The following is a 24067-nucleotide window of genomic DNA, read 5'->3' on the forward strand; positions in this document are numbered from 1 at the left end:
GAATCAGTCACTAATGTGTTCCGCCATCTGTTACGGGGGGGGGGGGGTTGGAACGTAAACTCCTTGAGAAGTGAAGTCAACTGTAATGTACTACACACACGAGTCCGATGAAGACCGTCAATTGAGCCCTATTCGGGGCTCATCGGACAGTTAGTTCCCCATGAGTCCACCTGTCGACTGGAAGTTATCTCGGACCAAGTTGAGTTTCAAACTAACGCAGATGAATGTCTTACTCCACATAGTCATGTTCAGTCAGATGACTGTCAGTAATCATTACTCACTAAAACACCGACCTCGATGGACACAAAACTAATACGGGCTTCCGGCAATAGCGTTTCGTATCGATATCAATATATTTGTTGATGGCGTCTTCGACGGAATAGCATGCCCTTATATATTCACATTCTTTCTTGTCCCTTGCCTGCACTAGCATGTGAACTGCATTCCAGTTGTCCGTTCCGATCTTCGAGTATGAAGGCGAGTGATTACGATCGAACGTTGAGATCAGTCACTATATGGAAGAAGAGGGGGCGAGATGGCTCAAGTGGTTATAGCGCGAAATTACTGATCAGAAGGTCCGGGGTTCGAACCCGACCTCTGCCTCTCGACTTTCCCTTGGGCAACCTGACAATATCCCAGCCCTCGTGCTTCCTTCGGATGGCACGGCATCTAGGCGCCGAAAGGGTGTTACAGCTGAACGATGCAGAGGAAGACGCGGAAGCACAATCAACCAACCAAGCTCAATGAGATCAAACCACAAAGTGACACAATTCGGGATCAAGCCGATTAGAAAACAGAAGTGAAAGTGCTAAAAAGGTATCGGGATGATCAAACAAATTGAGGATAGGGAGACCGCAACGCAGCATAAAGCCTAACCGTACCGGTGAAATTACACTGAAGCCGTTCCTTAGTCGGCCACTCACATCAGGAAATGTCAACCCTCCTTTTGTAAATTGTATAAACGCAGGAAAGTAAGGACGAAACACTGATGACGTCTCAAATATTAATAAGGAAACGTCTGTAAGCCAGGTGAACAGATCAACAGCCAACTGATCTACAAACAATTAATGCAGCCGAGCTACCAACACTCCACCATGGTGTGTTTGACGTTGCTGGAGCCGAAAATGAATCGGCAATAGGGACGAGGTGGGGAACCTTAGGATCCATGTTTAGTTCAAGCCTGAATTCGGGTTTATTGCGATTGTTACATCGATTGTCAACACAAACCGACTGTTACGACGCATATAGAACTACATAAGCGGGAACAAGCGAAAAAACCTCCATCGAAACAGAGCACATACAAGTTCACTCTCTTTCTGAGCCGTTGTCAATTCACTGAGGCGTTGGTGCACCATAGCCCATTCTGTAAGCACAGCTTGGTGAAGTGACAGAATATCACTTTGACCACAGTGAACAGGAGTTTTGGTTGATGGGGAGACAGATGTGCTCGTCAGGCTGCCCGAGCTCAGTGATCGACGACGAACCGGATTTCCACAGGCAGATATTGATGTGATGGCCGAAGCGACAGAATCCTGAAATGAAGAACACGAAATGGAGACTACAAGCTGTTACAGTTCATATTTGATTCAGCCAATAAAAAACACCTGATAAACGCCAGGGGATCATCACCCACTGTTTATAGATGGAGTGCACGGACGCTGTCATATTTCCTTTGTCCCATTAATTCCAGGTGTGTTGGGAAACGGAATTGTTTTATGAAGGGCATCGACGCATGGGTCTACTGGACTAAGAACACAATAAACTGATCTCTTAAGGATTCATTCAGTCATTTTTATATTTTGGGTGTGGAGTCAGCACTCAATCAGTCTACTGTAGCAATGGAGAAAGTAAAGACAACTGCGCGGGGTTATATACATATATCACAATCAGATGATTCACATTTAGGACCAGATCGGTGGCATCGTGACGTCGATCGAACTTGGGCGACGAATGTCGAACCGACGAGGATGGCTGGGTGGGCCGGACTCCAGCAGTCATTGTGGTGACCCTTCGCTACAAGATAACAAGTGAATGATGCGAAAAGGACAGACTCACTGGACGAGGTGGCATCGGCTGCATTGTTCGCTGGTTAGACGGGTTTGCTAGGGAATAAATAAATGGAAGCAAAGTTAAATAACTTACTGATATCGTGAGTCCTGCAAAAACCAATGACTAATAGGTGGTTTTAGGTGTGCTCTAGGAGTAGGAGTCAACAACGAGTATAAGGTGAATAGAAAACAGAGAATGAGAGTAGTTCAGTGTAATGCTACTGATTGGTTAACCAGATTTGAATAAGATACTGGGGTTTAGCGAGGCCGTTCGTTTGCGGTTATGTGAATCGTTGAATTACTGTCCAGATTGACACCGTTTGAACAATCAGTGTAATGCTGCAGTCACCTAGTGCAACAACCATGACTTGTCCTCAGCAGAAGGAGAATCAGACCCGAGTTTCTACTCCATCAGAGATAATCACACCGGCTCTTCACTACTTTATAACCTGAAGTTAAAAAGGAGTCCTCCAAATGGCTGAACGATCATCCCCATTAAGAGATAATCACACCGGCTCTTCACTACTTTATAACCTGAAGTTAAAAAGGAGTCCTCCAAATGGCTGAACGATCTATCCCCATTAAATGAGCTGAGGTTAGAATGGTTCAGCAAAAAAAACGACCGATTAACAAGCTCGTGTTAAGTCAGATTCCAGTGTCAGGACAAGGAACGATTTCTCGTTTATCTGTCTATAGATCCCGATGATAGCCGCGAATCAACACACTTAGCTGCAGGCAGCAGTAGGATGAGTGCGATAAATTGCTTAACTACAGATACATAATAATCTAATAAGGACGTTGACCAGGTTCCCAAAATCAACATTAGAAGTTGACAACTTGAGTTGAATGAATCGCTCATCTGGAAACCACAAGGATCGAACGAATCCCTCTTTTGTGATGTTCACATCATTTCGGTGTGAAAGTAAGCGAGCCAAAACACATGACATTGGGTGTTCTAGCTAGTAATAAGATCGACTGAAATATGAGGTGTATGTTTACCCGAGTAGCGCTCCAAAAAAAGTGATACCAAGAGACGTGACGCTCCTAGAGAAAAGGGATATCTCACCAGCCGCTTCTTGTACGTTAAAGCAATCACGTAAGCTTCTGTGCATTTGACGGGATTACTAAAACGACCGGGTGTTGTGGTGTCTCATATCCGGTCTGGAATAACGCTGAAAAATCGGTCACAAATTTGTGTTACGATGGCTACAATTCCAGATAGCTCCGCACTTAACACACTTGCGCGTTAGCACTTGTGACTCTATGTGAAGAAGCACTCGTTTTATTGTTCGCTATTTTAGTCAACGAACAAGGTAGGGTTAGCAAAATCCGTCCCTTAAAATTCTATTTTAGAGAGTAATTTAATGTTTCCATTCAAACGAAATAAACTCATCAAAGTGTATTATTGTACATGAACAGCTAACTTTTGAGAAAAGAACCAAATTAGCACTGACAAGATGACAGCACTTAATTAAAATAAGCCTACTCTGGCATAAACGGACGAACGGTTGTCCACAATGCTGACGTCATGATTGTAAAAACTGCTGCTGATTCCATTCAGACAATATTGACCAATAGTTATTCAAGGTAATTCAAGGTTTAATGGTCTAAAAAGCAGTTAACTTTACAACGACCATAGGGTGAACGTATATATACAAAGGGACAGGACCTGTGAGGTCCTCTTGTAGACGGCGGTGCAAGAGGACCTCACAAGTCCTGTCGCTCCTAAAACAGATTTTTGGTCGTTTCACTCGACTGGCACTGCCCCGAGTAATCAATACCTACATCCGACCAACCATGGAGTACGCTATACAAGCTTGGTCACCATGGCTTCAAAAAGACATAATTCTTCTACAGCGAATATATCATCGAACCTCGATGCTAGTAATTGGATTGCATAATAAACCATACGAAGACAGGATTACCAGTCTCAACCTATATGACTTCTACTATCGGCGCATCAGGGGAGACCTAATTCTAACATATAATATACTGAAGACACCTAATCATCCGCTGGAAAATCTTTTTGTCCGACGTCGACCACGAACGGGCAGGAGGCATGACTTTTCGCTCGCGGTACCTCACTCGAGGGTGAACTGTCGACGGATCTTTTTTGCGGTCCATGTATGTTTCATTTGTAACTCCCTACCTCCCAATGTTGTACATTCGCCGAGTTTAACCATTTTCAAGAACAATTTAGATGCATATCTTATGTCCAAACCGAATCTGGAACTGTCTAACTCCATGTGATACTCAGCAAACATTACGCATATCTATGCGTCCCTTTGTATATATACGTTCACCCTATGGTCGTTGTAAAGTTAACTGCTTTTTAGACCATTAAACCTTGAATTACCTTGAATAACTATTGGTCAATATTGTCTGAATGGAATCAGCAGCAGTTTTTACAATCATGACGTCAGCATTGTGGACAACCGTTCGTCCGTTTATCGGTCACAACGTACTGATTGAGTCTAGCCGAGACAACAGTACTCCCCAACGCAACATATGATACCGTAGGAAAGGCAGTTATTTAGGCGTCGTGGGAAAAGTAAACAATCTTAAGCACTATGATACGATTAATACTTCATTCCAATTCACTTCACTTCGATCCATTATTCAAAACACTCGGACCCGAAAAAACCAACGCCTCTATAAAGCGCGCACTCGGGAAGACGACCACTTCATTCAAAATAGTCCAACAGATTAGTGAATATGTAAGCTCAAAACATTGGAGCGGAAAATCGCGTCGAGGAAGTCGGAATAAAAAGTAACTCATGAAAATGCAAACCAACGAAACTTACCCGACATTTTCCGACCAGTGACCGAAGAGGGAACAAAAGCCTGTTTGGACATACTCAGGATATTACCTGAAACAACTATTGCGAGAAACGAGCTAAAAGAAACACAAAAATAATAAGAAAAAAAAACAAAAAGGAAAAAAAATAATTTTAGAAATTTAAACTAGGGTATATAAATACACAGGACAAAACAATCGACACAGCGAAATTCCACGGGGACCACGGAAGAATCGAGCAAAGAGAAAGAAATATTACGAATGCAAGGAAAATATGCTGTCCACAGTAATAAACTAAAAAGCGAGTAGAGGAAAACACCATAAGGAAGCCGGAATGAAACCAAATAACAAAAAGAGCCGCACAAAATAACCAGACCCCACTTACAAAAAAACAAACATATCCAAACCCCCTCATCTGGGCTGCACTAAGACGAACGACCGAAACTAACCACATGTGGGGCGCGCATGGAACATGGCGTCTGCAAAAACGCCAAGCTACGAGAACAACGACCAGTGCTCAATTTTGCCGAATCCACAACGAGACAGCCGAAGACTAGCACAGAACTCCGGCTGCAACACGCACACGGCACCGAACGCAGCAAACACACGAATACCTCACGAGGAGAAAACAATATATCCACAACCCAAACAATCCGTTGAATACAAACAACAGTCACTGCACAACCAATACCACAAACAACCAAAACCACATACAAACACAAAACCAACCGCGAGCGACACACACAACCAATCATCACATATGGCGAAACAACAAACCCACAGCACAAGACCACAATGTCAAACGACCACACAAACCAACCAAATCACCTCAATCAAACATCACCAATCATCCATCAGCAATACACGACATTCCAAACCGACCATATCCATCAGTCCTCAAACAGAACCATACTAACCGTACTCCTCTTACACAAAACAAACATATCCAAACCCCCTCATCTGGGCTGCACTAAGACGAACGACCGAAACTAACCACATGTGGGGCGCGCATGGAACATGACGTCTGCAAAAACGCCAAGCTACGAGAACAACGACCAGTGCTCAATTTTGCCGAATCCACAACGAGACAGCCGAAGACTAGCACAGAACTCCGGCTGCAACACGCACACGGCACCGAACGCAGCAAACACACGAATACCTCACGAGGAGAAAACAATATATCCACAACCCAAACAATCCGTTGAATACAAACAACAGTCACTGCACAACCAATACCACAAACAACCAAAACCACATACAAACACAAAACCAACCGCGAGCGACACACACAACCAATCATCACATATGGCGAAACAACAAACCCACAGCACAAGACCACAATGTCAAACGACCACACAAACCAACCAAATCACCTCAATCAAACATCACCAATCATCCATCAGCAATACACGACATTCCAAACCGACCATATCCATCAGTCCTCAAACAGAACCATACTAACCGTACTCCTCTTACACAAAACAAACATATCCAAACCCCCTCATCTGGGCTGCACTAAGACGAACGACCGAAACTAACCACATGTGGGGCGCGCATGGAACATGACGTCTGCAAAAACGCCAAGCTACGAGAACAACGACCAGTGCTCAATTTTGCCGAATCCACAACGAGACAGCCGAAGACTAGCACAGAACTCCGGCTGCAACACGCACACGGCACCGAACGCAGCAAACACACGAATACCTCACGAGGAGAAAACAATATATCCACAACCCAAACAATCCGTTGAATACAAACAACAGTCACTGCACAACCAATACCACAAACAACCAAAACCACATACAAACACAAAACCAACCGCGAGCGACACACACAACCAATCATCACATATGGCGAAACAACAAACCCACAGCACAAGACCACAATGTCAAACGACCACACAAACCAACCAAATCACCTCAATCAAACATCACCAATCATCCATCAGCAATACACGACATTCCAAACCGACCATATCCATCAGTCCTCAAACAGAACCATACTAACCGTACTCCTCTTACACAAAACAAACATATCCAAACCCCCTCATCTGGGCTGCACTAAGACGAACGACCGAAACTAACCACATGTGGGGCGCGCATGGAACATGACGTCTGCAAAAACGCCAAGCTACGAGAACAACGACCAGTGCTCAATTTTGCCGAATCCACAACGAGACAGCCGAAGACTAGCACAGAACTCCGGCTGCAACACGCACACGGCACCGAACGCAGCAAACACACGAATACCTCACGAGGAGAAAACAATATATCCACAACCCAAACAATCCGTTGAATACAAACAACAGTCACTGCACAACCAATACCACAAACAACCAAAACCACATACAAACACAAAACCAACCGCGAGCGACACACACAACCAATCATCACATATGGCGAAACAACAAACCCACAGCACAAGACCACAATGTCAAACGACCACACAAACCAACCAAATCACCTCAATCAAACATCACCAATCATCCATCAGCAATACACGACATTCCAAACCGACCATATCCATCAGTCCTCAAACAGAACCATACTAACCGTACTCCTCTTACACAAAACAAACATATCCAAACCCCCTCATCTGGGCTGCACTAAGACGAACGACCGAAACTAACCACATGTGGGGCGCGCATGGAACATGACGTCTGCAAAAACGCCAAGCTACGAGAACAACGACCAGTGCTCAATTTTGCCGAATCCACAACGAGACAGCCGAAGACTAGCACAGAACTCCGGCTGCAACACGCACACGGCACCGAACGCAGCAAACACACGAATACCTCACGAGGAGAAAACAATATATCCACAACCCAAACAATCCGTTGAATACAAACAACAGTCACTGCACAACCAATACCACAAACAACCAAAACCACATACAAACACAAAACCAACCGCGAGCGACACACACAACCAATCATCACATATGGCGAAACAACAAACCCACAGCACAAGACCACAATGTCAAACGACCACACAAACCAACCAAATCACCTCAATCAAACATCACCAATCATCCATCAGCAATACACGACATTCCAAACCGACCATATCCATCAGTCCTCAAACAGAACCATACTAACCGTACTCCTCTTACACAAAACAAACATATCCAAACCCCCTCATCTGGGCTGCACTAAGACGAACGACCGAAACTAACCACATGTGGGGCGCGCATGGAACATGACGTCTGCAAAAACGCCAAGCTACGAGAACAACGACCAGTGCTCAATTTTGCCGAATCCACAACGAGACAGCCGAAGACTAGCACAGAACTCCGGCTGCAACACGCACACGGCACCGAACGCAGCAAACACACGAATACCTCACGAGGAGAAAATAATATTTGTTGGTAAGTGATCAGGCGGCTGTTGATCTGTTCGCCGAGCTTGGCAATTGATTTGCAAACGTTTCGTCACCATTCGAGTAGACATCTTCAGTGCGCTGTTGGTTGGGTAGTTCCTCTCTTCTTCCAAAACATTACCAAGAAAACAATATATCCACAACGCACTTAGAAAATTAGCTCTGTTGGGATTCTGATATATCATATAGGCATGTTGTGGTTGCTTTCCGCATCACAAAGTGCGTTTGTGCATGTTGTTTCACAAATCATTAGGTCACGATCATGGCTCGTCATCCCAACTGCTAGGGAACACAGGAGGAATTAGAAATCTCTCAAAAGAGAACCGTGTCTTAAGATTAAACGGAAACTCGGTGATGCGCATGCCTGCTGAGCCCAAGAAGGTCGAAACTCGTCGTGGGTCGTCGAAGAGTTTTCAGCAAACTTGTGAGTAGTTTCCATTATGCAACAGAATTTTCCGTTTGGCAGAACACAATACGCAGTCCCTCTGGAGAGGAGACAACTCTCGGCAGCCCCCAGTCCCCATGACGGCCTCTTTTTCTGAGGGGGAGTCGATATATCAGTATCAACATCACGGCCATGGATGTTTACTAGGAAGTTCGTTTTGCAAAACGGAACGCAGACACGCGTCGTTCAGTCAGTATAAAAATGCTAAGGATTCCAATAACGAAAGAGGAAAATCAAGATATCTAGTGCGGGTTGTTTTATTACAATAAGAAATGTACACAGTTGTTTAAAAAGCAAACAGCTGCTATGATTTCTCAATCCTTGGGCGCTTAGAGTGTAAAACATCGCCATATTCTTTTGACAAGCCCGATTGTTCCAGCATGCTCTTGAACCAATCAGAAGGAACATATGTTTGGTGGAACCGCTTCTTAGTCGTTGGAGTCACTCGAACCGGTTCCGCAGATTGCTCCTCACAGATGGTAGCCAACTGTAGCCGGCAATCTGCAGGAGACAGTTGAATGAGGTGATCTAGAGTTAAGTCTCTCGGTCCGATGTTGAAGTTATACCGTCTGATGGCTGCTTCCGTGGGGCCGTAGGTATGTATCGTTCGCCCCCAGTGCAGTGCTGCTTTGGCTAGTTCACGTACCTAAGAGAAGACCAATGAAAAATATTCGAATCAGAAAAGGCTTTAAAAACTGGAGGGCGGACTGTCAGCGGTGTCAAATATTCGAATTCGAAAGATACAAAAAATCGACATAAAGACTTTTGAAATGAAAGGAATAATCAAACAAGGGGCCTTAATCACAGTCAATGTATTACCAAATTACTGTCAACGAGTCATTGGGTCAGCAAGTCTCAGTTGGCAACATAAATTTGGGGCGTATTCTGGAATATGAAATGGGTTCAGAGAAAACGGGCTGCAGTGTGTGTTTCGTATCCAACCAGGAGGTCAACAAAGACAGTCGTTAAAGTGTCACTGGATCCCCAAACAAGCTTTAGTGAAGCTACAATAAAGCGGAATCATTCTCAAAGGCGAAGGGGCCTACAACAAATGAACACTACCTCCAGTAGGACAAGATTGGTTCAATATCTTCCATCTGAGTAAGGAAAAGACTAGCGAAGACCGTTTTAGTATAAGAGGACTAGCTGAGCCTCTTTAGGCAGGCTTACGCCCAAGTATTTCACGTTTGAAAAGAACATACCGTTAGTAGTGACAGGCACGGCGTTAAGAAATTGACGCAGTGTGCCTGCCTGGGATTATTGAGAATAATACGTGGTTACATTAAGAAATGGGCGACCTTCCTGAGACTACGTCACGAGTTTATCCGGACTCGCTTGGGAGTTCAGTTATACTTCAAAACTGTATCTGGTAGAACCGAACACGGTACTGTCGGCGAATCCCCTGTCTCATCTCTATGATTTCAACTACACTTTACTCAACAAGGCTGACATGACTGTATCGTAGTGAAGCACCAGTGATTTTTTCACTGGCCTTGACAACCGTCATTAGGAATAGATTCCATCTTGACTGTAGCGCCCCCAGTCCATCCAACATATCATGTTGTTTGTGACCAAAATCGGTAGTACATCTTTATCAACTCAACACATATAGTCAATCTAGAAATGGTGGCTAAGACGGTGTATGGCCACTGTACCTAGAACAACGGTCGTTGTAGCTGCAAAGTTCAACCATACGATTATTACCAAACAGAAAAAATAATAATAAGGCATCCTTCTGAGAATAATAGGAGCGAAATGTATTTCGGAAGAAAACTGGTATCAGCCTTTGTGATAGAAATGTGATGGTAATTAGGTGTGTTCTGCAGTCGATCAAAACTTGCTGAAAGCATAGCAGCGCTCTGAAAACCACACACCTTGAGCACCCGGAAAGGCTGTGCCATTGAAGTTGTAGTGTGTGAATATGATCTAAGTAGATCTGGAAATAAGTAGACCGGTTCATTGTAATAAACACTGCTGTTTTCGTTGAGTCCAGAGGCATTAGGAGCAGGACTTGAGGGCTCACGTCACACCAGCTAGACCAGCATTCCACAACCAACCAGATCGGACTATTGAATCAGCGGCTCGAAACGAAGCCTATCGAGGACGAACTAACTACTGCAGTCTCGATTCAGCCTACTGTATAACACCTTAAACATCCCCTTTCACTACGAAGGGCTGGGGGAGCATCTTTCATGCACCCACACACCCTGAACAGGGGAGTGACAGGATCGCCGTATATTTTGTCTGTTCAGGTACCCCCAACACCAAAAATCACATACCAAACGGGCGCCGTACATGCCAAACATATGGACATCTGGTCACCATCACTCTCAGCCTTATTTTCGGAAGACAAAGTAAGAAACTTACCACAAGCGATGGATGCCTTTCGAGAACGACCAGCTCCCACAAACAAGCACTGGCTGGGAGGCAGGCTTCAGGATCATCCACGTTTGGGCGATAGGCACCACCAACTTCGGTTTCAGAATCAAACAATACTTCGCAACGGGGGAACAGCCGAAGGAGATGGATAAGTTGAACCAATATTGTACCTGTGCAGCTTGGTTCGGACTATGGCGATTGAGAGAAAATTGAAACACAATATAGGAACACAGGTAGGACAGGGGAGGACTCAAAACTTCAACCGAACAAGAAAACTAATTCTGGAAAAACTGTAGACCTTCCCGAAAAAATAGGTGGCCGAATCTACCAAAGCTCAACCACACGAACGTCTTTGTCTCTGTTAAGGCTCATCCGGTTAGCTTGACAGAATTGGACACGTAGAATATTGGCCCGCAGTTTTTTGGCTGCTACTTATGGGCCACACAAGGGTCACCCAGGATCAGAATAAACCTTTAATTTTCCGAAGATAGTCTCAGTAACTAAAACATCAGGAGTTAACAAGGCAGAAAATCATCATCAGCTATAGTAGTACACCAGTAGTAAATGCTGGTGTTTAATGCCTACGCGACTATAAGGAAGAATGCCCTAGTAAGAAATGTGAAGGACGTAGGCATGATGTAAATAGCGGTCTATTATTCTAATGATTTAATTATTCGTTCAGTTGTAACACACTCTCGGTGCCTAACTGCCATGCCACTCGAAATAAGCATGAGGGCTATGATAATGCAAGGTTGCCCCAGTCTAGATAGGAGAAGTCGAGAGGCAGAGGTCGGATTCGAACCACTGACCTCCCGGTCAGTAGTCGAGCCATAACCACTGAGCTATCTCCCCCCCCCCCCGTCTTTCGTGCACTTCACTCGACATCAGCCTAACCTACAATTAAAAAATTCACCTAGGCAATCCGATTAAGAAGTGACAGCATACTCACCACTAAGACTCCGACCCGCTCGTGGCCGAACGGTTAAGTGTTCAAACTACTAGCCAGAAAGTCGCGGGTTCGAGAGACTCCGGATTTTCGTGAGATGTGCACTGCTGATGATTTCAGATAAGGATGAAACAGCTGTACGATGCTTCTCAGTGGCAAGATAGCTCAGTGGTTATGGTGCGATTTTCCGACCGGAAGGTCCGATCCGACCTCTGGCTCTCGACCTCCCCTGTCTAGGCTTGAGTAACCTGAGAGTATCCAAGACCTCGTGCTTCCTTCGAGTGGCATGACAGCTAGGCACCGAAAGGGTGTTACAGCCGAAAGATTCTTTTAAAATTCTTGGAAACTCCAAGCATTCGTTTCGAGAGTAGCTGGCTTTATTTTACATTGTCGAGTTCACGGTCTGGCACCCGCGAGCCTGTCACCAACAACAGTTCTCCGGGAGACAGCACGTGATCATACGTTACATACGTTACATACGTTACAAGCACCTTAGATTGATGGGTTTCACTTGGTGGCCTAGTTATTCCGATTCCATGCCAAGTACTCGCTTACGCAACACTTCATTGCCAATAGGCTGCAGTCACGCGAAGGCGCCGTTAGAGATAGGAGCCATGTTCCAAAACCATAGATTAAGACTGCTCTTACAGTTGCCTCGTAAGCATGACCATCAGCCTCAGTGAAATTCAATTCTGACGCCATACGTGACGTACGTTTGCTGATGATTTCTGCGCCATGACAATGCAACGTCAGACTTCAGGAGTACTGTGTGATTACACTTAGAAGAGAAGTTAGATAACCAGTTGGGAGCATGAAATCTGGATGGATGAACTGGTAGCAGTCCCTTAGGACGAATGGAAGCAGACTATCTTGAAAACAAAGTGTTCAGCCGCGGTATCATAAGACCCGAACTTACCATGGCTAATGCTGCACCAGCGAGACGCTTCACAAAAGCCAACACGCGATTGCTAGAGACATCCCGCCTACGCCGGATTAACAGCATATTCAGAGAGGATAGCATAACGTCTGTCATTTCTTCGGAATCTTTGAGAACCACACGTCCTTTAGAGTATTCATCATCTGGAGTACAATTAGGACTGTCTGGCACAGAAGAGATGGGCTTCGTTATCGTATTTTTGTGTATGTACTGGGCTACTGCAAATGCAGCGGGCGTTGAAGAACGAGCGTAAGCAGTCGATAAGCTATCCAACTTGGTGTTGGGTCTGATCTTATCACACGGACTGCAGACACCGGACATACGACCCAACAAACTGTACAAATGGTTGTAGAAACGAGTTGGGTCGGTTTCCAATGCAGACGTAGAGCCAGGGTGATTCATTACATTCAAAGCGGCGTTTACGCAATTCAAACCATCTCGGAGACTAGTAGACTGGGGGGTAAGAAGAGATGCATCGGTTTTAGTTTAAATAGACAAATGATGTGCACGAACAAAGGATATTCGTAGGCAAACACGGACGCAATATTAAGAAATGAGGACCACCATTTGGAAGATTCGAATTGAAATACTGTCGGAAAACCAGCATTGACCAGATTTCCCACACACTTATTGGTTACCTGATTGTATGTCTACAGAACTGACATCGAGTGACGAACCGCCAAGTCATGAAATCGAACAGAGACAGATCTAGTTGTTTCAAGACAAACCATCGGGCAGAACAGCACGATATCTAGGTTGGTAATGTAGTTAAAGGTACTTAACATAGAAAGTAACGATTTCGAGACTAAGCAGACGTTGCGACGCCATCTCGTAACCCAGCTGGGCTCTGAGCAATCCGGTTGCGCGTCAGCCTCTTCCCTACTCTGCTTCCAACATGAATCTTCTTATTCTTATTCTAGAAAAAACCGGGCCTTGAATTCTTAAGCCTAACGCACTGTTCATACTAGCTTCTTTTTAATCCCTCTCAACTATAGTCAAACAACGCCCGTCAGCCCGTCGTACCGGCTAATTATTCATACTACTAGCCGAGAGGTCCAAAACTCCCAGTTGTTTCGCGAAATGTGAGCTGTAGATGATTCCGAATGGGGATGAAGCATCTGTACAGTGCTCCTCGGCATTTCGGCATAGACTGGCCCCAGTAGCGGAACAAAACCTCCTCACACTACTATCAAATAAAAAGCTGTGTCAATCGGAACCAGGTTATGGGTGGCTAAACAAGCTAGACTAAACAGACAAGCCGACTAATGAAAATATATCTGATGTCTTTTGTAATGCACTACTCATAAGGTTGCTGAAAACTCCCCGAGAGCCTACGACCGTTTCGCCCTTCTCAGGCTCATCAGCTAGGCGCAGTCCCTAAGTTTCCGTCAACCTTATATTCTACTTGGAACCGAATAGCACGAAATTAGCGAATATACACTCAGTTGCAAACTATGATGTCTCCAATACAGTTGTGGTTGGCCAATGGTTGTTAATATGAACCAGACAACAGTAAACTAAGAGAATCTAAATCTATAAAAGTCCCGTGCAAAATTCCGGATGGTATCACCAAAGAAAAACGATGTCCCCTCATCGATTGCCTTAAATGTTAAAAGGCACGTGGAAGTGGCGTGGCAATGAGCACATGAAATGAAAACGAAAATGGGTCTAACGTACCTCTTGGGCGATGAAACGGTTAAGAATCAAGAGCAAGCTATCCACGTAGATCACATTGATTAAGCTAGAATACCTAAAGTGAGAAAGATAATAGTGTTGAGTAAGACCTTGTAGAAACGACATAAACCTTACGTGGCCACACCCTCGAGCACAGTGGTGAGAAGCTGAGAATTTCTGGTAGTTTTCAACAGTTTGAAATAGACGAATAGGATTTCATTCAAAATTAATGTGTTCTATGAAGAAACGTTATTCGCATCAGTTTGAACGGCGGATAACCAACCAGTTTTTTCCTGTCCTCTCGCGACTGAGTGGCTCGGGTTTCTGCCATCTCCTTTTCGTGCTTCTTTTCTAGTTTGTCTTTCTGAAACAAAGTTGGCGGAGAATAAGCAGTATAGGACGAGGCAGTACGGATGCCAGATTCCGCGTGTAATCCCGTCAAGTGTGCACATATTGGTCATCTTTCGTCAGAATGTACGTAATAACGAGTTAGCCATTATCAAATCGGTACTTTTGCATTGAACAGACAGGAAGAGAAACATTTGGTACAAGTGAAGAGCAGGCAAAAAGTTATACGAGTATATGGATATCGAGGTAAAAATGCTCGGTTACATTTAAATGGACCAAGTGGTTAGAGCGCGAATTTACTGACCAGATAGTTCGTGGTTCAAACCCAACCTCTGCCTCTCGACTTCCCCTGTCTAGGCTTTGGCAACCTGGCAGTATCCCAGCCCTCGTGCCTCCTTCATGTGGCATGGCAGCTAGGCACCGGAAGGGTGCTACAGCTGAACGATTTTTATTATTTTACATTTAAATGAGGATACATCTTCAAAACGTTTTCAACCATGGTTTTAAGTTAGTCATGCTTTCAAAGTGACTTCCACGGTTGTCCAGAAATTACACCCCAAACCGTTTTGATAGGATTCATATTTAGGTAGTAAGCTGGATGAGTCTAAACGGGAACATTTTTACGTAGGTAACCGTAATCTGACAGGCAGGAGATTAGGCCTATACTCCTGCGAAAAAAGTTTTGCCCGTATCCTTCTATAATAAAAATCACCAAACAAGTTTACGGTATGTTTACGTACCGTTCACATATACGTTCTCATATTACAGTGCAGCCCCCTGTGAAACCCAAACCAGAAACGACACAGACCATCGTTTTCATCCACCGTGAGGGTAATAAGACGGACCGCAAGGTTACCTTCTAGTCGATCTTATGCAGAAACACGTTCGCACGCGACGTGACGAGACAATAAGCGAACTAAACCAAATAGTTCTGACTGAGTTGACGAAAATGGGGGATTATAAAACGCTTGTACATGCAATTCTCTCAAATGGGAAGTAACTGAAAAAAGTTGTCAGTAAAACTGAGGACCGTTTGAGAAATCACAGAGGAGAATAGTAATCAGTAGGTTGGCGAACGTACATGGAACTTTCGTTAAACAGTATCGTCACAGATAGACCCCACTACCCCCATGTCAGTTAGGCACCAGTATGTATTATTGGTGTATTGGTGTCATTGATTATGATGATGACAACTATCTATGAAAACATCACATAGATGTCAAAAACGGTCCCGTCGATCGGCTAACGTCTACCCATAAGACATGGCCTATAGAAGATGAATTAACAGCACCTTTCGTTCACGCCGTGACATCATTTTTCGATTGCGGCCAACTGATGTTTTCTCCTCCGCATCTTCCACTTCTTTGATAGGTACAAGAGACAAGGCTTTGGCGATCGCAGGACGAACGTTGTAGGACTTTTTCTTTGCAAACGCGTGAATGGCCCTGCAGATCTAAAAAGGGTGTATAAATAAGCAAGGTAGCCATGGTTTTCTACTTACTTCCAGGGAGACCTTTCCGTCGCAATCATCGGAAAAGATTAACTGCAACGTCTTGAGGACGATAGAATAAACCTGAAAAATCTCGTGAATCCATCATTTCGACATACTTGTTCGCGTTTATCATTTAGGAAGGGTAACACAGCCATGATAAGTTCATCACTGAGGTTGAATTGTGGATGTGCTTTAAGGAGTTCACATACGGCTTTTAGTGCTGTCGTTCGATCGGACTAGAAGTGGGTTGTGGGGAAAAACGTATAACGAAAACTTACCTCATTCCAATCGATTTTCGCATAAGTTTCCTGCCGTTTGGATGATTTCTGGGACAAAGATTTACCTAAAAGCTTACAAAGGTTAGGTCCTTCCTTACTCTGGAGAATAACCCGGAGGACTTCGGTATATTTCCTGTAATTTATTAAAAGATTTTCCTCGAAAAACTGTAACTTCCTGGTTTCTTTTTTCATCTGGAAAAATTGGCTACATTAGAGTGAATCCAACTTGTTGGGTTTTCTCTTGCTCCGTCAAACTACGAATCCGATAAGCCGGAAGAATGTCTTTGAAAACCACGCAAAGGGAAGCGACCAAAGCTAGGCGAATTTCTTTGACAGATATAATTTTTTTCGCCTCAAATAATTTCATCAGCTCGCGTAATGATGCCATCTGTACAGTTGATAGGAGTTAGAATAGCTGGTTGCATTACATTAGCTTCAGGTGATTGAAGGACACATTCGCAGTTGATAACAATCGCGAGTTTCGTCTCAAACGTTTGTTTCCGCTCCGACAGCATTTGATGTATACCGGAAGCATTCTGGTTAGCAGCGTTGGTGGCCATTGCGCAAATCTTCCCAGTGCCTCACCGAAATTGTTCAAAAGATGAAGAGTCAGTTGACACCAAGCTGAACAGCAGGCTCGAATGTGCTACAATGGTGAGAAGATATTGCATTAATTAACCCTTGAATTTTACTGTTTCATTGTGCATTTTATAGATTCGAGTTTGCTCGCTATTTCAATTCCGGAAACAGTGATAAACGATGATGTCGATGCAATGGGACTACAGAAACTAAGCAACCACAATTAGTTTAGAGATTCGGGATAATTTTCAGCATCCTACTTCTGTAAACCATATCATCCGATCTCAATTACGCACGCAATTTAAATAAAACCGCATTCCTATCCAACAACTTGGAAAACGTATAGCGCACAAGGTGCTGATCATTCGGGATTTTTACGGTATTCTGGAAAGCCTAGCACATCCATAAATCCCTCAGTTAAAGGTTCCTGAAAAAATCAACGCAGATAAGGCGGATGTAAATGAACGAGAAACAGCAACCGCCTTTGTTAGAATATCTTCAAGCTTCTGAAGAGAAAGTTGGATCAAGCATATCTAGTATTGCACATCCTCTTCCCCAGTCCTTGTCAATCTGCCAAGCAGCTTAAACTGGGTAGGATTCACTGGTACAGATACATTGAAGTGGTCAGCAGGCAGAGCACGTAGAGTTCGACGAGTCCAAAAGTTTAGGTTGGGGTAAAGTATTTTAGATGAACCCATAAAACAATCGGCAAGGTTCACAAAGTTGAATATAAAAGTTTTTGGTAACTTTCTTCCTTTAAACTGATTCCCGAATGTTGTATACTTTCCGGTATACTGTCCTAATGATTTACTCATCAACCGGCACCTCACAACTTATGACAACCCATTGAGATCTTACAATAGGTGTCTCAACTTTAATTGAAGTATCAGTAATTGCAATGACTACATAGCGCGGCACATCCACTTCAGATCTAGCCTACTTGCTCTATTCAATCCGATCACCGAGGCGTCTTTCAATACAATGCTATGCCGTCATACCCATTATTACGTTTTTATCGTTTGAACGCCGGAAATTTACTCATAAGGACGTAGAAATTTGGCATTGACGGAATCTGACTAGGGCTCATGAACTTACACTGCAAGGTCAAGAAGGGGAATCCGTCGGCCTAATGTTGAAAACCTAGTGAATAACGGGCCAGCCAATCCGAATACAAGAGATGGCCAGGTTTATCTGACTTGCTGAAGGTTCGAAACCACAAAGCTTATGCGACTGGCGCGATAAAAAATTGGATTGTTCGGGGGCCAGCCGTCCCTAATAACCGAACATCAAATCATTTGGAACGCATGTGTCACGTGCAGGACACGGGCCAGACGTAGGCATGCCCTGATTGGTCAGAATGCCAACCAATCCGAGCCAAGTACCTTGACTCGACGCTTTTCGCCCCCTCACGGACATTCTGGCACGACCTTGTGGAACACTCTGTGACTACCCTATATATATACAGTTGTAATGATTTTCCTTTGTCTCCATAAAGGGCTGTGTAGAGCTACCGTGCCTTTTGCTATACCATAGTGGGCGGAGCAGGAAGCCAAGGGACCGACACAGAGTTGCACTACCGTCCCGCAAGTTATAACATGGATGCAGGCACATTCGGCTTTCAAAGGGCATTCGTGTCTGTCAAACACCGGCTGTTGATGCCCAATCTGGAGTAATAAAGACAGGTAGGAGAAAATAGATAATAGCTTATCCGAATGGCATTCGATAGCAATGGAGGCCCATGTGTCTGTTATGCGTCAAGTGCGTCACGGTTGGTCAAATCAACCCGTTTCCTGATGGTAAAAGACAAATCGGCCTTTCCATGACAATACCATTAGTAGGGATACCATGTCCAACAAAATAAACCTGCCACTCGAGGCCACCGTGAAGAGATCGAAGGTTATCGTGGTGCAATAGTTTTCGGACCTCAACAACCGGCTGAACTACACTAATCATCATCATAAGAGACAGCAACATCAGTGTTCACACCAATGTCTCACCGTCGTACAAATAAAGTTCATCTAATTACATACGCAGCCTTAGAATGAAAAGAGGGGAAAAGAGCAGGTGAGAGAAGGGATCTGTTGCAGAGGTGCCTACACCTCTAACCGAAAGAAAATGACAACAGGAGCGCCATTGACATCGATAAACCGTTGTTTCTCGCAATTTCTCCAGCCAATCGTAGATGTCGCTGGGACCCCATTCTGCAAGACGTTCTGTACCAATAACACCCAAACTCCTTGTAATCTCTTTCACACCCCTCTCCTAGGTCATACGTTGTGCACCTCGCGGTTCGCACCATTCTGAAGGAGAAAAAACAGGGGGGGGGGAACACTCATCTCAGTAGACATTGTTTCGGCATATTTAGCACATGGTCAAGTCACCGCTAATCATGTTGCTGGATATTTTGGCGATTGAAGTACTTTCTGCACACCAAATACCCGTTTTCTAATTATCTTGTGAAGCCGCCACTTTACCGTGGTGTGGCGGTTTGTGTACCTCTGAGACCCATTGAGCTATACTGGGGGGTATCCACGCGACACTCAGAGTCTCTCATACCAGGTTGGTCCATGGGTAGAGGTCTGACGAACACAGTCTCCTGGACCTCCAGGTTGGGGGTTGGAACATGTATGGCGACGTGTTCCGTAAAAATAGTAATGTGCTTGCATTTCCAGCCCGACACCTCTGCCTTGTGGTTAGGCTTTTGAGCCGAAGGCTTTGGTTGAGGACCCTAATCGTCCTCCTGTTTAGGTGTGGACGCTCTGGCAGTATCCCAGCCCTCATACAACCACGGCATTCACAAATATATTGTGAAGAATTCGTTGACACCACAGTGTTAGTCTTGTGGTGACTGGCATCACATCCGCTTTTGTCTGTTCCAAAAACACCAGTGCCAGAAATGTCGTCGTATTGGCCATAAGAAAAGAAAATCTAGCCGACTGATCACCGAAAGGGCGAACTTAAAACGGCTCTTACATAACAACAGAAGTGATGTCGTCGATCGAAATCTGTCTTCGTATCATTCAGGGTGGATCTCGCATCCCATGGGAAATTTATCACACTTTGCGCGAATAATCATTCTATCCGTCTTCAGCTCAATACAGCCTCAGACATCACACGGATCTCATGTCCGATTTGGAATGCAATTGCACGCCATTATTGTCTGCTGCCAACCATTGTACAGACTGCTTCCATCAACAACTTGCCGCTTAATTGCGAACTCACTTATGATGTATCTTTTAACAATGGGCAATTCACAGGTATCTGCTACCTCACAAATTGTTCAGATCTGAATTTGCTTGGTCTTGATTGGATAGATCAGTTAAATCTTTTTGTGTCCCTCTACAGTCCGTAGGCGACAAACGTTCATCTCACTCATACAAACATTTTCCAACAACTTACGCGCATAACCTAATTAAAATTTTCCAGTGTTTTTAAGATGGTCTTGAAAATTGTTTTAAAGCCCAAGCCACATTTCACTTGAAACCCAATAGCAAACTTGTCTTCAGACGAAAACGCCATGTACTTTATGCGGCTTTTGTATCTACGGGTGCTGAACTCGGTCGTCTCCAAACATCGGGTGTTAGCTAGACTGTCAACTACTCTTCCTGAACAGCTTCCATTGTTGTGGTCAACAGAAAGAGCGAGAATGTCAGGATTTGTGTTGATTATCCAACGGGCTTGAATGCTGCATTCGATTCGCATCAGTATCCTCTCCCAGTTCCAGATCCGTCTACCAAACTCAGTGGTGGTACTTACTTCGCTAAACTTGATCTGACCGAAGCCTATTTACAAACCGAAGTTGCGAGTGACTCTAAAGACCTTCTAGCCAATAACAAGCACCGTGGTCTTTTCCAGTTCAATAATCTTTGGAGGAAAAACGGCGCCAGCCATATTCCAGCAGTTCAAGGACGCTGCGCTCAATGAGTGAACAGGCGTCGTGGCGTACTTGAATGATATCATCGTGGCAGCATCTGATCGGGAAAAAACTCCTTAATCGCCTAACTTCAGTACTTGATCAAATCCAGGAATACAGCTTAGATCTCCGGATGAGAAAACGCACGTTTTCTTTTACGTCTATCAAACATTCGGATTTTATTTTCGATAAATATGACCATTAGTCTGACCCGGACAACACTGATGCAATTCAGAGAATACCACCACCGACGGATCTTTCCTTGGGTTGGTGAGCTATTACAACACTTTTCTACCGGATAAGCACCGTTCCTTCTCAACCATCTCTTAAAAAAGGATGTTCCCTGTAACCGGCTGCTTCACTGTCAATAAGCTTTCGATACAGTTAAATCACGTTTATCAACAGACTTACACATTACAACCCATCTATGGGTATCATTCTAGTCTCAGAAGTCATTTCCCACGGATTTCCTGACGGACCTATAAGAGCCATCACCCATGCAATCCGACCTTTGACACTAGCCGAACGCAAGTACAGTCAAATAGGAAAAAAGCAATTGCAATCATAGTTGCCGTCAAAAAATTCAACAAAATGATTTACGGCCGCATTTCACACTCCTTACCGATCACAAGCCATTTGTCAGCATTTTCGGTTCGTAGGAGGGCGTTGCGGTACATGGCGAGGCAGACGCCTCAACAAGACTGATGGACTCACAATGACAGCCGGAAGAAGGTACATTTGTGGCTTCCATTTCTACCGAGCCTGAAATTGGCACCGCACTCGCTGTATCCATTTGTGCCCTTCCGCCTACTTTAAAAATGGACAAAAACAGATGTGACCCAGTGGTCCAACAAGTGTCACACTATCACCGAACACGTTGGCCATCGCCAGTATCAGACAACATTCAATCTTCATTCTATTGAGGATTTTATCTATCTCAAGTCGATGTTTGTCTTCTCTTTGGTGAATGTGTTATAATACCAGCCAAATAGCACGCACGAGTACTAAAGCAGTGTAGTTTTGGACACCCAGGCATCGACCGTATGAAAACCTCGGCGCGAAGTTGTATACTGGTCGGGTATGGACAAAGAGCTAGAACTTGTGCAGTCCCGTTCAAAATGTCAACGTCCTCCAAAATCGCCGCGGTAGACTAGGTTATCTTCGTGACCTGGACCAATTCGTAGTTACATCAAGCACCGCATGGTTAACGTCATTTACAAAGTTGGCGTACAGTCTGCTGCATTGATCCATCGCGGACACGATGCACCACTCACCTCAGATAACTCAATCTCGCTCTAAGCTGTAACACCTCCTGGTGCCTAGCTGCCATGCTACCCGAAGGAAGCACGAGGGCTGGAATACAGTCAGGTTGCCCAAGCCTAGACGGGGGAAGTCGGCAGAAGTCGGATTCGAACCAGGAACCTTCCGGTCAGTAAATTCGCGCTCTAACCACTTGAGACATCTCGCCCCCAGATAACTCAATTCCCTTTGTGCAAACAGGCAATCCTCCAGTCGAATCCGTATGCGCACCAAGACAGTGGTCCAGCCGTAGCACAAAACCATTCACACCAATGCAGGTGACTCCACACCTGAAAGCCTACACACAACTTGAAACAGGTGTTAGGGTGGTCAGACACTAACGAACAACTCGGCCTTTCGTAATATTGCACTGAGATTCCATTTCCTCTCTGTTGTGACCAACTAGACCGAATCGCTTCTTCTTCCATTGGCATATCCTCAATATAGCTGATCACCAAACAGTGCCCTTTGTCTTCTTTATTGAAGTTTTTTAACCCCTCAAAAAATCGAAATCGTTCAGCTTCACGGTGCCTAGCTGCCATGACCCGGAGGAAGCAAGATGGTTGGGATACTGCCATGTTGCCCACACCTAGACAAGGAGAGTTGATGAGGAGGTCAAGTTCAAAACACGAACCATTCGGTCAGTAAATTCGCATTCTAAACACTGAGGAATCTCGCCCGTTTCCCACTCAAGTATGTAGACTATTATACGCGATAGAATAAGTTCCATCAACCACCTAAATCACCCAGCTAACAGTCACAACATAGTCAATCTGGTTCCTGGTAGTTTCGTTGAAAAGTTTCCGAGGACCGGTCGAACGAATCAAGTAAATTTGCCAGAGACTGCTGGAACATAAGTCGCTGGATTTTGAAACCGCATACGACCATGCAAAGTCCCTCGAACTAGCGCAAAAACAGTCGTTATCGTTTTTACCGAACACTCAACTCCTGTGCCACCGTATCGAACGACCCGCCAAAGTCTCCACGTTCGAAAACGTCATCGCACGAGCAGGCGACTGCTGCCAGGGTGGGGTCTTCATGTTTCTTCTGTGGCTGTGCTCGTCACCCGAGATATAAATGCCCCGCTAAAGATGCGACCTGCAAAAACTGTGGGAAGAAAGGGCGTTTTCAAAAGGTATGCAGATCTACTGGTCCGCGGAACACCTCATTTGTTTCATGTGCGCTATCTTGTGTCACTGCAGCGGCTCCCGAGTGTCTAAAAGAAGCAGTCACCGATGTGAAAGCCAATGGTTCCCGCTTCGAGCTCTTGTTGATACTGGTAGCTCAGAAAGTTTCATTTCCGAAAAGGTAGTCCGTTGTAACAAGTGGTCTGTACTACCATCATCATCTGAAACAACTTTGGCATCTATCCAGCACAAAAGCTTTACTCTTGGACATTGCTTTTTAACAAAACAAGTATCCCTCTTTCAAGTTTTCAGTATTACGTGACCTCTGTGCAGATATTTTGCTAGGACATGACTTTCTTAAGCTTCATAAGTCCCTGGAAATCTCATTCAACGGTGACAAACCTTCTTTTTCCCTTTGTGGTCTAATT

General features: G+C 44.6%; 6 protein-coding genes across 6 annotated transcripts in view; 4 read left to right on the forward strand and 2 right to left on the reverse strand.

Annotated features, from left to right (window-relative positions):
* The window catches only part of T265_03938 (hypothetical protein), a gene marked incomplete at both ends in the record, with an annotated part of 25457 nt that extends 17164 nt beyond the window's left edge, over positions 1–8293 (reverse strand). Inside the window, 5 exons of the mRNA XM_009168538.1 lie at positions 1302–1532; positions 1900–2013; positions 2056–2102; positions 4853–4944; positions 8190–8293. Of these exons, the coding sequence (XP_009166802.1) occupies positions 1302–1532; positions 1900–2013; positions 2056–2102; positions 4853–4944; positions 8190–8293 (588 nt within the window). The remainder of the gene's footprint in view (positions 1–1301; positions 1533–1899; positions 2014–2055; positions 2103–4852; positions 4945–8189) is intronic.
* On the forward strand, positions 5863–6306 carry T265_03939 (hypothetical protein; the record flags this gene model as incomplete). The annotated part of the gene is made up of 1 exon (XM_009168539.1): positions 5863–6306. The coding sequence occupies one exon, from the start codon at positions 5863–5865 to the stop codon at positions 6304–6306; it is 444 nt and encodes a 147-aa protein (XP_009166803.1).
* On the forward strand, positions 6408–6851 carry T265_03940 (hypothetical protein; the record flags this gene model as incomplete). Its single annotated transcript, XM_009168540.1, has 1 exon — positions 6408–6851. The coding sequence occupies one exon, from the start codon at positions 6408–6410 to the stop codon at positions 6849–6851; it is 444 nt and encodes a 147-aa protein (XP_009166804.1).
* On the forward strand, positions 6953–7396 carry T265_03941 (hypothetical protein; the record flags this gene model as incomplete). The annotated part of the gene is made up of 1 exon (XM_009168541.1): positions 6953–7396. The coding sequence occupies one exon, from the start codon at positions 6953–6955 to the stop codon at positions 7394–7396; it is 444 nt and encodes a 147-aa protein (XP_009166805.1).
* On the forward strand, positions 7498–7941 carry T265_03942 (hypothetical protein; the record flags this gene model as incomplete). Its single annotated transcript, XM_009168542.1, has 1 exon — positions 7498–7941. One exon carries the CDS (start codon positions 7498–7500, stop codon positions 7939–7941), a length of 444 nt encoding a protein of 147 aa, XP_009166806.1.
* Positions 8294–8913: 620 nt separating the features above from the next.
* T265_03943 (hypothetical protein) overlaps positions 8914–24067 on the reverse strand; it is a gene marked incomplete at both ends in the record, with an annotated part of 29200 nt that continues 14046 nt past the window's right edge. Inside the window, 8 exons of the mRNA XM_009168543.1 lie at positions 8914–9313; positions 11035–11235; positions 12909–13382; positions 14607–14679; positions 14852–14967; positions 16243–16404; positions 16560–16679; positions 16722–16769. Coding sequence (XP_009166807.1) covers positions 8972–9313; positions 11035–11235; positions 12909–13382; positions 14607–14679; positions 14852–14967; positions 16243–16404; positions 16560–16679; positions 16722–16769 — 1536 coding nt within the window. The remainder of the gene's footprint in view (positions 9314–11034; positions 11236–12908; positions 13383–14606; positions 14680–14851; positions 14968–16242; positions 16405–16559; positions 16680–16721; positions 16770–24067) is intronic.

This window comes from Opisthorchis viverrini (assembly GCF_000715545.1).
Source record: "Opisthorchis viverrini unplaced genomic scaffold opera_v5_58, whole genome shotgun sequence".
Lineage (NCBI taxonomy): Eukaryota > Metazoa > Platyhelminthes > Trematoda > Opisthorchiida > Opisthorchiidae > Opisthorchis > Opisthorchis viverrini.